Genomic DNA, 14199 nt, shown 5'->3' with positions numbered 1-14199 from the left:
TGTAAATGCAGACAAACAATCACAATTAATTTTAAAGATTGGTTAACAAAGGGGAAAGATGAGTTGCAACGTAAAAAACAAAACTTTCAGTCACCCTCACATATATTCAAAAGAAATGTGAGTTTCAGCCAACTTTTCAAGAGTTAGTGATGTCATTAGTTCTGATTCATTTACAGCAAACTCCCGATTATCCGGGCAAATGATGGGGAGATGTAGCAAGAATAATTGGAAAACATGAGTAATCCAAACTTTCATTCAAATTTCTTGTAATTTTCATAATTTATGTAAATCAAACAATTTATTACTATTATGTACAGCAGACTCCCGATAATCCGGCTGCCCTTCGTAAAACGGAAGCGATCGCGTGCTAGCTGCATTCGTGGGAGCACTGTTTCCTCGTTTTCCAAGCCTCGCAGTGCGCGACTGTGCTCCGTGATCACAGCTACACGTCCCGCAGCAGTTGCAACCCGGGCTACTTGTGTGACACGCGACTACGTAGGGTGGTACCTGACAGAGAAGTTTCCAACGTCGAGCAGTGGTTTTGAAGCATTCGTGCAAACCACTTTTCTGTATCCGTGATCACACGACCACGGATGTGTAGTTTTCGAAACCAGGCCTTACATGTAGCATTAATAATACCGTATAAGCGCATGTAAGAGGCGCACCTTTTTTCCCAGAAATTGCAGCCGAAAATGAGGGTGCGCCTCTTACAAAACTTCTTATCTTCCTTCCCTCCCCTTCACCCAGGCGCAAGTCCAAGGGGAACTGAGAGGCCTTGGTTTTCAGCATGAGTCAGTCATCTGAAACCCTAGGTCAAAAACAAGCGGCAGGCAGGGAAGTTTCTCCCTTAGTGACGTATTTTTTAAATGCTCCTGTTTGCTTTTTTGTAAGCATCACGTCGGTACCCCAGAGGTGAACATGGAAAAGATCACTCGGGGTTTTTCGCTCCGTAGGGCGGGCTAAATTTACTGCCACGAGTGGGCATCCCGCGGCATTTATACTACACATAGTAATCGCTTATCAAACGTAGAGAAACGCGTAGTTTTGAAGGACATACCTGGTTAATAGTCAATATCTGTCTTGCTGAGTAATTTCCATAACGCTGAGGACCTGATTTTTCAAAAATCATCTTCAGGTGCTAATATGAGGATTTTCGCAACTGAAAATTATATTGGTGTCAAAACCTGCGCTTTAAAAAATTCGGAGTAAGGAGCGCGATCCCTCCGTCTTCGAAGCAATGAGGCTACGAGCGAAGGAGCAAGGGACAAACACGTCCGATCTTACATGTGACGTCGTTGCCATCAAAGCGAAGGGGCGAAGGCGCATCAATATGATATACGCAGTTGGCGTTGCCTGAAGTTTCCAGTCTGTCTCGTCTTGTTTGAATGCGCTTATGCTATGCTTGTTCCTTCAGAAATTGTGTTGCTTGGACTATTTTGAATATTAGTAGCCTCGTTGTAACTATAAGTCTTTGTGAGAAATAATTAGAGCTTAAAAAACTTAAATTATGTCAGATATGCGTCGCGTTAGATCTCTTTCTTTTCTTGAACCTAGAGCGTGTCATACAATTATTGTAAGCTATCGAGATATCTTCGGGCTCGGTAGGTGACTCACCTAGCATTTGGCCTCCAGAAACTGGGAGATCGATCAAGGTCAGTTGGTGAGATGGGGTAGGGATGAAACACGTTTCCATTGTTACCCTGTAACTTGTTATTTTCCTATTTTCGTGTGGGGTCTAGGAAAGGAAAAAAAAAACGGCAGAGGCATAGGCTGATGGAGGGCCGAGTGTGGCTCCGTTAAACCTACGACGTGGTTATTATCCTACGGCGCTGAGATTACCCCGATTGTTGTCCAAGCTCTTGGGAAGGTTTATGCTATATGCCCGTCGTGTTTTGCCTTAAAATTTTCCACGGCAGCTCTATTGCAATACTCCTGCGAGATCATTGAAAATAAAATTTTTTCTGAATAGGATAAGCATCGTAGAGCAACGGCGTATGCCAAGAGAGGATCGGAACTCTTTCTAATTCCTCTTATGCCGCTATTACCGCCCAAGTTATCAAAATTTCCTCTTTCAATTAGTATTCAAATAAGAAATTTTGATAACTGTCGAAATTCCAGGAAACTGCAAAACCGCGCGATAGTATAAAAAAAAATGCCGCAAAATTTTTTTCTTCATAGCTTCGATGCTCAAAATAGGGGTGCGCCTCTTACACACGCTTATACAGTGCAAGTGCAACCCTGTTATTGCCGCTAAAAAGATTGCAAACTGGCGAAGAAAGCTCTCATTGAGTCCGAGAAGCACTCTAAAATAACAGATTACCTGCATAAATAAAAATATATTGTTTGTTTTAGGTAAATTAAGAACATTGCAAGACATTTACGTGAAAGTTTGGGTTATACATTTTTTTCAATTATTTGTGCCGTCTTTCCCCATCATTAGCCCGTATAATCGGGAGAGTACTGTATATTACTGCATTGTTTTCTATTTTGAGTGACAAGGCACCTATTTAGAGGTAGCAAATAGCTACAGACTCAATATATGTAATGTGCTACTAAATTAATATTAATAAAATTACAAAATAAAAAGAAAAGGCCAATTACCAATACACTTCTCTGTGTTCTCCATCAATGTGAGGGAGTTCATTTTTGCAAAATCCTGAACACTACCCTGAGGTAGGGACTGACACAAATTGTCTATTTGGATGTTCAGCTTGGATGTTAAGTTTTCAACCTGAAACAGACACATATTGACATCAGAGCATGGTAGGCAAGTGGGTAAAGTGCTTGGCTGCTGATAGAAGGGTTCTGAGTTCAAATCCCAGTTGAAACCTTTGGACACCTCTAAATAAAATCCTCAAAGAGCAAGGAGAGGAACAGGCCCTCCAACTCACAAGTGTGATATTCATATGTTATTCACACCCACTAAGTCATGAATGAGCTCTACCCTTACCCATCCAAACCAACCTTAAGGTACTATCAGGATCTGTACAGTGCAGAAATTTTAAAAAAATCCCAGATATTTACAAGAATTTAAGATGGGAATTGCTTTGCTTTCCGATGCACTATCTAGACGTAAATAGAATCATGTTTCGTTATTTATTTCTCAAGGGGTAGAAATTATTGACCAAAAGAATACTAGTGCAGTCATTTTAATATTATGGCCAACAAATTGAGGGTTCACTTTGAAGAACTGTGGATATTCATTTTAGAAATCAGCATTTTAATGCTCGCAGAATTCCCAGGTTTTTTTACAGAAGAGCTATATTCCCCAAGTATCACAGCTTTCAGAGCACACACTATCTGACAGCAAGACATCGGGAATTCAATACACCCTATTTGGTTGGAAACAAAATAATGCTTCAAGAGAACTAAATATTTAAGTAGCTGGCTCTTGGAGCTTATTTGAGGGTTATGAAAAAAATTGAAGCTATGATATCCATTCATCTTATAAATATTTATTGCAATATAAATTAAACGTCACATATGTTGAAATATATAAATTTAGGTAACAGCCAATATTTTAACTGCTATAGTTGTTGTGGCGACAGTCATAAGATTATGTTTAATATTTATGTTTAGTATCTATGTATGGTATCTATGTACATTATTGTTGTGTGAGTTGTTGGTTGTTCACTGCTGATATGTAACAGGATAAAAGATATAGAGTTCAGGAGTTTAGAAATAAACCTAGTAACTATTTCTAAAACATAATCAAAGAAGATCATGGATTTTTCAAATGAAAACTTACCAACGCAATATTTATGATATGATATAATGCTGATTTTTCACAAAAATTCAGAAAATCTTGATCCAAAGTGAAAACTCTAACTTATGTCATTTTTATGCTAGTGTATTTAGCATGTATAGAGTATATTTTTGTAAAGTGTACATATAAATGTAAACATAAATCGTTAGATTATGATTTTGCCGTCATCAAACAGATTAAAACAAGGCAGTTAGACAATGCCTAAAGCAATGAAACCGACTGTACACCTAAAATGCTTATGTAAAATTTACTGTTTCATATGACTCTTTATTAACCTTGGTATCTTTGTGCAAACTAAAAACCTATTGGACGAATATTTCATTATTTTGCTGTTGATTAGCAAGGAAAGATGCAAATGTATGGTGCCATAAGAACTTCATACCTAAAGAATTGATTTTTACACATGCATAAATAAATCAAACAATTTACTCACTTCTTCCTGAGAGCAAGAATATCCACCGATGCTCCAAGATGATTTGTTGCCCCTAAATATGGTCCGAGATACAACATAATTCTTGCCCTTGGTATTATACAATTCTATCTCAATTGTTGCTCTATCTGCATTGTAACGAATGTACTTGCTCACCTATGAGGAAGGAAAAAGAAGTGACTGTATGAGGTTAATTGCGTCACTTTGTGGAACCTTGATAGAGATAAATAAAATTCACTTAGTACATTCCACATTGAATATTTATTGACACAGACCATAGTCTTGATACTTATTTTATTATCAAGGTAAGGTATCAAGACCTTGATAATAATATACATAAGTTCAAAAAACATTCAATGGAACACACAAAGAAAATTTTAGTTTCCCCAAGAAAAAATGTGTTTAATAATTAATCACAAAATACTTCCAATTTGTAACAATGAATAAATGGAAAGGTAATTACACTGTAGGCTCTTCCCACAACTTTAGGCTTCCCTGAAAGTCCGAGGCAGAGGGCACACATGATCGACGACTTGCCGGATCCATTTGGGCCTGTGATCAAGTTCAGATGGTTCTTCGTCAAAAGGGTTATTTCATGGAATGTCCTGCAATTCAGAGAACATTTTAAAGAAGTATACAACATTCATCAAATAAACCACTCCAAGAGAAAGAGTAAACATAGAAGGGCAAAGGCCTTGACATCTGCGCTCTCAACTTAAGTCAAGGGAACTATTGGATGCAGTGAAAGGAAAAGGCAAAATGCAGAATAAGTCTAAGAGTTCATACATTTTCTTGTTAAAGCCTCAAAATATAAGTGTACTTTTTCAACCATTAAATCAAGCTTAAGGTATGAAAAAATAATCCTCCATATGTTTACCTCGAATCATAAACAGCAGCCTTCATTAAATGTTATTGGACACTTATGCACCCAGAGAAAAGTTAGGGTCTCACTGTTTTTGTGCCATTAATTGCCCCCCAGCATGAGATCCGTCAGCATCAAAATATTCCCCACTATTTTTTTGAAATCCATCGACAATATTCTCAATAACCTTAAAACCTGTGTGCAATTTGCAATTGCACATATGTTTGAGGAACTAATTTCAAAGGTAAGAGTGGATGACTATCTAATGGTGAGACAGTGTAGCTGTTTAAGGTTACCACATTACTGTATGCCCTTCAGTAGAAAGTCCAAATCCATTGATTTATCACATACCATGAATAATAAGAAATTGTCTCGAGTTTACGACTTCAATAATTTGAGGGCCACTTTTGTCCCAGAATAACAATATAAATCTCACTGCTTGATAATAATTTTAAGTGCTTTTACTACCTTAGCCCTTAAACAAGTTTCGACTCCACAGTCATGATTATGATAGTATTTTTGGCACTGGATCTGAAGCCAATCCATTTTTGTGGAAGGAATGTGTCTCCTTCCATTCAACAAGCTATTCATGGCATCTAACGACAAACCAGAATTATTATGGGCAGTAAACTTCAGAGTTCCTACCAGTGGTGACAGTGACAATGCCATTTTCTTTGTTCCTTACCACTCTAGAAACTAGTCACACTTTTCATCTCTCTCTAGGATGATGTGCAATGCAAATTTCACTTGAAAAAATATTGATTGTTGGTTCATTTCATATCAAGTCAATCAATATTTTGACCAAATGACACCCACCGACTCGGATTTTCATGAAACTTGCCATGGTCATACATCCTGATATAACTAGAGATAGTGTACAATTATAGCCTCCAATTGTCAATAAAATATGAGCAATTGAAATTTGGGCGTGACCCCTAAAGTGCCGCAACGTGCAACGCATGGTGATTTTTATTTTCATCCATAATAACTCCATTCCTGTGAGATGAAAAGGCATGATTTGCCCGTTATAATATATATATATTATAACAGGGGCTCTATTGCCATCGTATGTTCATGCATTCTCGCATTTCCCCGCTTCACACGACACAGTTTGACTGCCCCTTCGTACACACGTCAGATTGTGCAATATTACTTGTCTCGTGTAAAACGGCCTTGAAACTCGCAGGCCCAAGTATCTGCCCACCCCATTCGCAACTCTAAATTTATACTGAGAGTGAACTGTCACGGCAATGGATGATAAACAATGAGAATTTTGACACATTTAAGGGTCCAAAAATTACATGAATGCCTGCTAAGAGCATTAAAATTGCGATTTAATGAGTAAATAAAATTGAAAATGGTATTAATGAAACACATCTGAAAGCCATGGAAGGGCTGTTGCTAAAGCAAAGAGAGCTAAGAAAACAACGACGACCATCACCATTATTAATGTAATATTCGTGAACAGGATACGTGGCTAACTCGGCAGTTTTCATCAAAGTTTTCTTTCTTAAAGTAGGAAAGCCATTACTATTTAAAACCGCCACGGCAAACAAGACAGTAAGACCATGCAAAGTCAAGAGAGCTAATGATGAAATTTTTTATCAATGAGGGTACAGACTACTTACATGAAGTCCCGCAGATAAAGTCTCACAATGCTACCATCCATTATTTCGAGCTACAATAATATTATATGCCGTGCTATCGTAGGATAGAACTTCACACGTGAGTATCAGTTTTTAATAACCGAGTATTCAATTTCAGGAATAAAACAACTTCGCACGGATTATTTCACAGAACGTCAGTCAATCTTCTCAGATGAACTCATGCGCCAAACTGCTTTACGCGCATGCGTGTTTGAAATAAACAAAACACGGTTCTCAAGTGCCTTAAAGGAATTCAATTTGGCGTTGCAAGCCTTGGAAGGTGAGAGAGTGAGAGTCAACTCGCAACTTCCACTTTTTATAGATGTCTCTAGCGTCCTCATAGGCATCTTGGCCGTTCCCGGCTTTTTTGAAGCGTTTTAAAGCCATTTTCGAAGCTAACTTTGTAAATTTTATTTGCCTTAAAGAGAAAAATATTTAATTTTTACAAACAATAAATAAATTCATTGAAGATAAATATCGTTTACTAACGCCGAAACTATAAAGTACGTTGCACACTTTTAGTGCGCTTTTGGCGGCGTTGCTATCGCTACTCCTGTATTTTTTCACGAAACGTGGAAACGTTTAAGCCTCACAAGATTACTTCGCACAATAGATCAGGATTGGCATCCACCCCGCGTCCATGCATGGATATTTCAAACTTGTTGTAAGTGGTTTCAAGCCATTCAATACTCATCATTCTATGTTATCTGGTCAACTTTAAGAAATATTATAGAGTTATGCGATTAAAACAATAAAGAAGTAGCTACCATTGAAATATCTGGTGAGTTCATTGCTCATGCTGAATGAACATGCGAATGAAATCATTCGCTGTGTATGGCGGCCTTAAGAGAAGAAAAAAGTAGATGCACATTAGTTTAAACTAAATAATAAGAAAAAAATCATGAACTTTCCTTGATAATTAATCAAAGAATAGTGAAAGGCATCAGTTACATATCCTATTAGGGTGCTAAATTGGATTTTATTGATCTTTTTCAATTACAGCCCTCTTCCCTCACAGAGCCTTTCTCAAAAGCCCTTGTCCTTGAATTTTAGCCGAAGTTCCCTTTGCGTGCAGTGTCCCCCACTTCACATTAGGCAACTAATGTGATGAAATGTTTATGTTGCGGATGTTTACTTTTCAATATTTGCATGGAGATATGTATTGTTGTTGATCTTCTTTAAGAAATTCAATAGTATTAAATGGTGATACATGCGAGAGCTATATCTTATTTACTAGCCATCTGTCACAACAAGGAGGCGACGAGGATTTAAAAAAGATAGCAAAGTCAATAAAGTTAAGAGTAAAACCAGTAAAATGGTGTCAACGCTATTTTATGTAAATTTTAAGCGAATATAATGGACTCAAAACCGCTCAAAGAATTGCTTTCAGCTCTGAATTTTATCATCAAGAATCAGCAAACTGCACCAGCTCTGGAGATAATTCCATTTGAAGCCTAAGGAGCAAAAACCGAAAAGTTTTCTTCCTATATGGAGCACTTCAATAATTACTGCGATCTCAAGAATGTCAGTGATGATATAATTAAAGGCTCAACTCCTGCGTTCATTGATCAGAAAAGATCAATACAATAATCTTGCCTCATTTCTGGGACCAGATGATTCTATCAAAGGAATCCATTTCTCAACCCTGAAACTAATTTCGAGAAAATGCTGTCACCATCAGTCTCGACCATCATCTCTCAGCACTCCTTTCTCAGCATCACTCAATAGCTGCATCAATAAACCTCGGATTTTGTCGCATCGCTGAAGGAAAAGTCGAAAGACTGTGATTTCTGCACTACTTGTCCTTCTACCACCTGTAAAAAGAAGTTCTTTGTAGCTGGTATATTCCTCCGTGCTCAGTTTATCAGAGGCCTGAAAGACAGCTGGATACTCAAATCGATACTGCAAGAGACAAACCTCAAGGATTTTGAAGAAATTCTGATGAAAGCCATAGCATTGGAAGCTTCTTGCTTCGAGTCGGGACAATTGATAAGCCGCAGATACAAACAAGATTTATCGTCGTCAAGAAGGAAAATGTTGCATTCTCCGAAGTTCTGAATCTAGATAATCACTGTCTGTCCAACTCTCATCCGCATCCTTTTTCTCAGTCCCACAAGCCTAGAGGGCATGTCGACAATTGGTCATTAGGTCTCGATGGTATTTGACTCCAATGTGGTCGCTCAAACCATAAATTTCGTGATTGCAGAGCAATTTGAAAATCTCTAAGGTGCATTTTCTGTGAGAAAATCGGTCACATTCCTAAAGTCTCCATTATTACCCTGCTCGGTAAATTGAAAACCAACCACCTGTTGTCTCAATGCTCTCAAGAACAGGAGAAGATCGTTACTCGAACAACGAATATGGCATCACTCTTATCGAAGACACCAAGGTTTTTTACGAGGTTGGACCAGACACTTATAGATACATCGTAACTGTCACTCTCAACAACAGGCCGTAGTCGTTTGAAGTGGATTCACGTGCATGTTTCTCTCTGCTCTCAGAAATTGCATTTAACAAACTTGGACTCAACATACCTCTACAACCAACATCAGTCTCTTTCCACTCTTACTCAGACCATGTCATCAAGCCCAAAGGCAAAGTCACCGTCTCAGTTGCCTACAAAAAGAATTCAATGGATGCCGATCTATTTATAGTGCCAGCAGGGCATGGCTCTTTGCTCAGATGCATGTGGATTCGTGGACTTGGCATTAGCTTAAAATAGATGACCATCAGCTCTTCGCACAGTCAATGTGAAAGTAATCACCTAACTTGACTTCAAGAAATATGAGCACATTTTTGAAGAAAGAATTGGATGTGTTGCAAATGTCAAAGTACATCTTCAACTTAGAGAAGGCGTAAAACCCATTTTTACCCGTGAATGAGATGTTCTGTTTTCGTTGAGAGAGAGAGAGTTATCCACATTGTAAATACAAGGAGTCATTACCCCGATAGTATCTAGTGACTGGGAATTGCCACTTGTCGGAATACCTAAGCCCAATGGAGGAATGAGGCTAAGCATAGATTATAAAAATGTGGAGTGAATTCTAGACTCGTTGTCTCAAATTACCCCATCTGCAGAATAGACAAGGTTCTTCACAGTCTCAGAGGTTCCAAGTACATTTGCAAATTGGACGTGTACAAGGCTTACCTGCATTTAAGGGTTGATGAAGAAGAATATTCAAACAATTTCAACTTATAAAAGCATGTTCCAAATGAACTGCCTCAGCTTCGGGAACAAGACCGCTCCAGCGGAATTCAATTGCATCCTAGGTCAATTGCTGAATGGCTTGCCAAAGTTCGAGGCATACTTTGATGACATTATCTGTCATGACTCAGATCTTGAAAAATGCACCATAAATCTTATTGCATGTTTGGAATACCTCAGAGAGAATGATCTTCACCACAATCATGCCAAATGCTCGTTCTTCAAGGAAAGCATCAGTCATCTTGGTCATGTAGAGTCGCACAATCAGATTCAAAGTGCCCTGCTAAAATTCAAGCAGTTTTTCAGATACCATGACCAAAGGATGTAGGCGAATTGAGGAGATTCCTGGGCTTATTATTATATTATATTAGTCACATATTATTCCAGGTTTATTCCAGACATCTCTTCAAAGTCCTATCCACTGTGATGCTTGCTAAGAACAGGTGAACGCATCGTTTGGTCTGCTGCTGAAGAAGCTGCCTTCGTAAATCTCAAATCAGAGTTGTACTTGGATAGACTACTCATTCCATTTGATCCATCAAAGCAAGTCATACTCACAACTGATGCCTCGATAACCGGGATAGCTGCAGTACTTAGCCATGAAATTGATGGTCGTGAACACCCAACTGCTTATGCCTCATGAGCTCTGATGCAGGCCGAGTCAAATTATAGTCAGCTTGACAGAGAGGCCTTGGCCATCGTATATGCAACAACACACTTCTTCAACTACATTTTTGGAAAGCGTTTTGTTCACACCACAGATAATGAGCCACTTTTGAGGATTTTTCACCTACATCGTCCATAATCACAGATGACCTCTTTGGGTTTTCCTGAGATATGCATCTTTTCTTAGTGGCCTTGATTACACAGCTCTATGCAAGAAGGGGAGAGAGAATAAGAATGGCGACTGTTTATCTCATGCCCCGGCCTCTACAATCAATCAAGAAATCAACGCTCTGCATGCTGAAACCCTTCTCCAAATCTCCAGCCCATCAATCACTGCAGATATTGTTGCTGAGGAAAAGATAACCTTACCCAGTGCCGACAGGGTGGGGGAATTGAAAGGACAATCATAGGCCCCGTGACTGTGTAAGCAGCCATTCGGCATGGGCTGGGAGGCAGCACGACTGCTTAAGAAGTCATCCACATGGAAAGTGTTAAATTCACAATAGGGCCAATTCCATTTCATTATATCTATAAATCCTATTCTCTTCCTGCCCCTTTCCAGCCTACCAATCATTCTTCCCTTAAGCAGGGTTTGTATCATCCCCTCCCTGCTCAATACTTGCTCCATCCAAACTGTATCTCATGTGAAATCTTTCTATCCTCACCCACCATGATTCCTCTTCCTTTCTGTCTACTTCACCTCCTCCTCTACACCCACATTATGAATGCTTCTAGCCTCTTCTCATACTCCTTCCTCATCGTCCACATTTCCACCCTGTAAAACCAGATCACTCTCTACACTCCAGATCGGACTCTTCCCGAGCCTTTTCTTTTAGAAGGCAGAATTTAGAGGATGATAAAAATGTGGCCTGTCTGGAGCTCATACCTAGAGCCTCCTAATGTCGTACCAAGTGCCCTTTTCCAGTTTGTTGGGTTCAAACCTTTATAATCAGTAAGGGAAGAGCTACAATTCTAGGGTAAGGGTAATAATACGAAAAATCAGCAATATTTCACAAGTTCATCTGTCATTAATTACATATTTCTCTCAATAAATATTCAATTCAAAACGTTCTCTCAACGCTTATATCATCGTGGTTACCAAGAGCGAAAGAGCATACCCTCCGTCTATTTCATCCATTTAAACGATATTGTGTTTTTTTTTCTCTTTTTAAGCAACTTATGGACCCAATACTCGAACACACGTGTCACAAACATGTTCCAACCCACTTAATTACCCGCTTGATGATTTCAAGTGACAATCGACTCATTAATTTTAAGTCTGCACCCCTGAACTACCTGCAATAGATCTGCTGAGCCACTAGCCCTGGGGCACCTATTTTCTAACGCTCCGTTTTGCAATGTTGTTATATTTCCCTAACCAGGGGGGATCAGGGGACACATGCCCCAAAACAATTACCAGAAAAATATTAACCTATAAAACAAAATTATTCTACTCCACCAATATATTTTAGAAAAACAGCTTCCCGACAACCCATTAATTGTGTAATTTTATGTGCCAAAATGGCTTAAAATGTGATTTATAGAGATAAAAATGTTCACATTTCCCCCGAGGAAGGTTCCTCCTCCCTAACCCCAGGGTCGTGCCTCTCGAGGGCCGTACCATCCTGGCAACGCCCCTGTCCCTAACCTCAACCTACGGACAATGAAGATAACTTCAATCATTTTGCTCATGAAATATATAGCTAATTTAATGAATGTATGGTTGTCTGATGCATGCAAATTGATGGCAAATATCAGTATAAGCAACCCGTTTAACACCCAGGCTCCCCTTGAAGAAAATTTCTGGCTATCTGCCTGCTTCAATATGGCATTGTTGTGAATCTTACCCTTTGCCATGCAGAAGAGGCTAACTCTGTAAGTGAAACCGGTTCACCTATTCCAATCTTTGTTACCCTTACGTTGTTGGAGTTCGAGAAATTTCTCCCATAGTGGACTTAGTGTATTTGGGTCACCAATACAAATCTTTTGTTTTTAATTCTCAGGTATTGGAAAACCATACCTTTTGTTAAAACAGCATTTGCACCTATAGCTGAAAATTAAATTCATCAATATCAATTATCATCATCATATCAAAAGCTGGATTTTCAGAGTGTCGTGGAATTGTGGTCTCATCAGCAGATGTATAGCAGGTAGTCGCCTCAAGGGAAAGAATTTAGGGGGCCCCAAAAAGAACTCCCCCCCTCCTCTTGGCTTAGTGCTTGGACCATTGGAGGTCATCTTTTCGTGTTACAGCTTAGCTATAGGAATCACTTCACCTTTACTGTTCTATCTGATTCTGAGTTTAAAGTGGAGCATACAGCTGTGTTTTATGTCAAAATATGTAGGCAATTCCTGGAAATTGGCTGCCCAGACATCAGAGGTGTCATGGTGCCAGAACGCCATTCCGGCACTGGTTAAGAAAAGACATAATAGCAAAATAACTCTTTTATCAATTTTGGTGCCTCAAAATTTCTAATATTATTCATAATCAAAATAAAAATATTTTTCGATTCGTTTATTCTATATTTGCAGAAATAAAATTTTGCCATGATATCACTGCCTGACATGTAAACATAACAATCGTCGTTGGGTTTAAACGAGTGTAAAATTTAACTTTTATGAATAATATTATTTTTTTTACTTTCTGAGAAAACTAATTGCTATTGTGTTAATACCTTTCAGGAGCTTGGTAGTCTAGTGGGTTGAACAATTGGCTGCTGATGGTAACGTCCTTAGTCCAAATTCTGGGTGAAGCCTACAGACACCCAGGCAATACAAACAAAATATTCAATTTACGAGGCAGCTCAAGGAAAAGAACGGGCCCCTCAACCCTGAATGTGTGGCATACACATGCCTTTGGCCAAGTCTGGAGCGAGCTATACCCTCAGCCAAATCAACCTTCAGGATAAATCATTGAATGAGTGAGTGGACCTCTTGAACAATGTCTAATCACAGAGTCATATAATCAACATGATGTTTAAAAAATAGAGATGTGCGAATAGTATCCGCGAATACTCGAATACCTCGAATAATAGAAAGTATTCGATATTCGAGATCTCGAATAGTTATGCCAAAGGTACCGTCTCGAATACCTCGAATACTTTGAATTTCGCGTCATACACTGTCGCTCGCACGTCGTTGGTAGTTGACTCGGAAAAATGAGAACTCGTCTAGTGCATGCAGCGCCGTTTTAGGCAAGCTGACGAAATACATCAAATTCACGGGTTTGAGCGGTGAAAAGAGTTCGACGTGGGGAACCGAAATTGATCGGATGAAAAAAATCCGAAAATCCCAGGTGTCCCCTATCAGGAGAACCTCAGTTCCGTGGGATAGCGACATTGGCGCATTTCCCACGATCCGCTATCCCCATCCATTCAGCGTTCGCCCCCCCCCCTCTCAGACGATTTCCTCTTCCCAGAAAACAAAAAAAAAGGTCCCGGCTCGTGCAGGGATCATATTACGAAGACCTCAGCTTTGAAAAAAATATCAAGTTACCGGAAAATAATAGAATCGTGTTTCACCCTTCCCTCTTTCTCCCCACTGACCATTTTCCCGCATCCATCTTATGATAAAATGAGAGGAGGTGTTTGCCGTGTGTCCTTTGTGGCTAATAATGACAAGCAC

At 39.2% G+C, this 14199-nt stretch overlaps 1 protein-coding gene across 1 annotated transcript in view; it reads right to left on the bottom strand.

Moving 5' to 3' along the window:
• The window catches only part of LOC124171368 (structural maintenance of chromosomes protein 5-like), a 54422-nt gene extending 47511 nt beyond the window's left edge, over positions 1 to 6911 (bottom strand). Inside the window, exons 1-4 of the mRNA XM_046550538.1 lie at positions 6687 to 6911; positions 4660 to 4801; positions 4200 to 4352; positions 2602 to 2731 (exon numbers count right to left, since the gene is read on the bottom strand). Of these exons, the coding sequence (XP_046406494.1) occupies positions 2602 to 2731; positions 4200 to 4352; positions 4660 to 4801; positions 6687 to 6727 (466 nt within the window). The 5' untranslated portion in view covers positions 6728 to 6911. The remainder of the gene's footprint in view (positions 1 to 2601; positions 2732 to 4199; positions 4353 to 4659; positions 4802 to 6686) is intronic.
• Positions 6912 to 14199: the final 7288 nt, after the last annotated feature.

This window comes from Ischnura elegans, chromosome X (assembly GCF_921293095.1).
Source record: "Ischnura elegans chromosome X, ioIscEleg1.1, whole genome shotgun sequence".
Classification (NCBI taxonomy): domain Eukaryota; kingdom Metazoa; phylum Arthropoda; class Insecta; order Odonata; family Coenagrionidae; genus Ischnura; species Ischnura elegans.
This window is presented reverse-complemented; position numbering and strand designations above follow the sequence as displayed.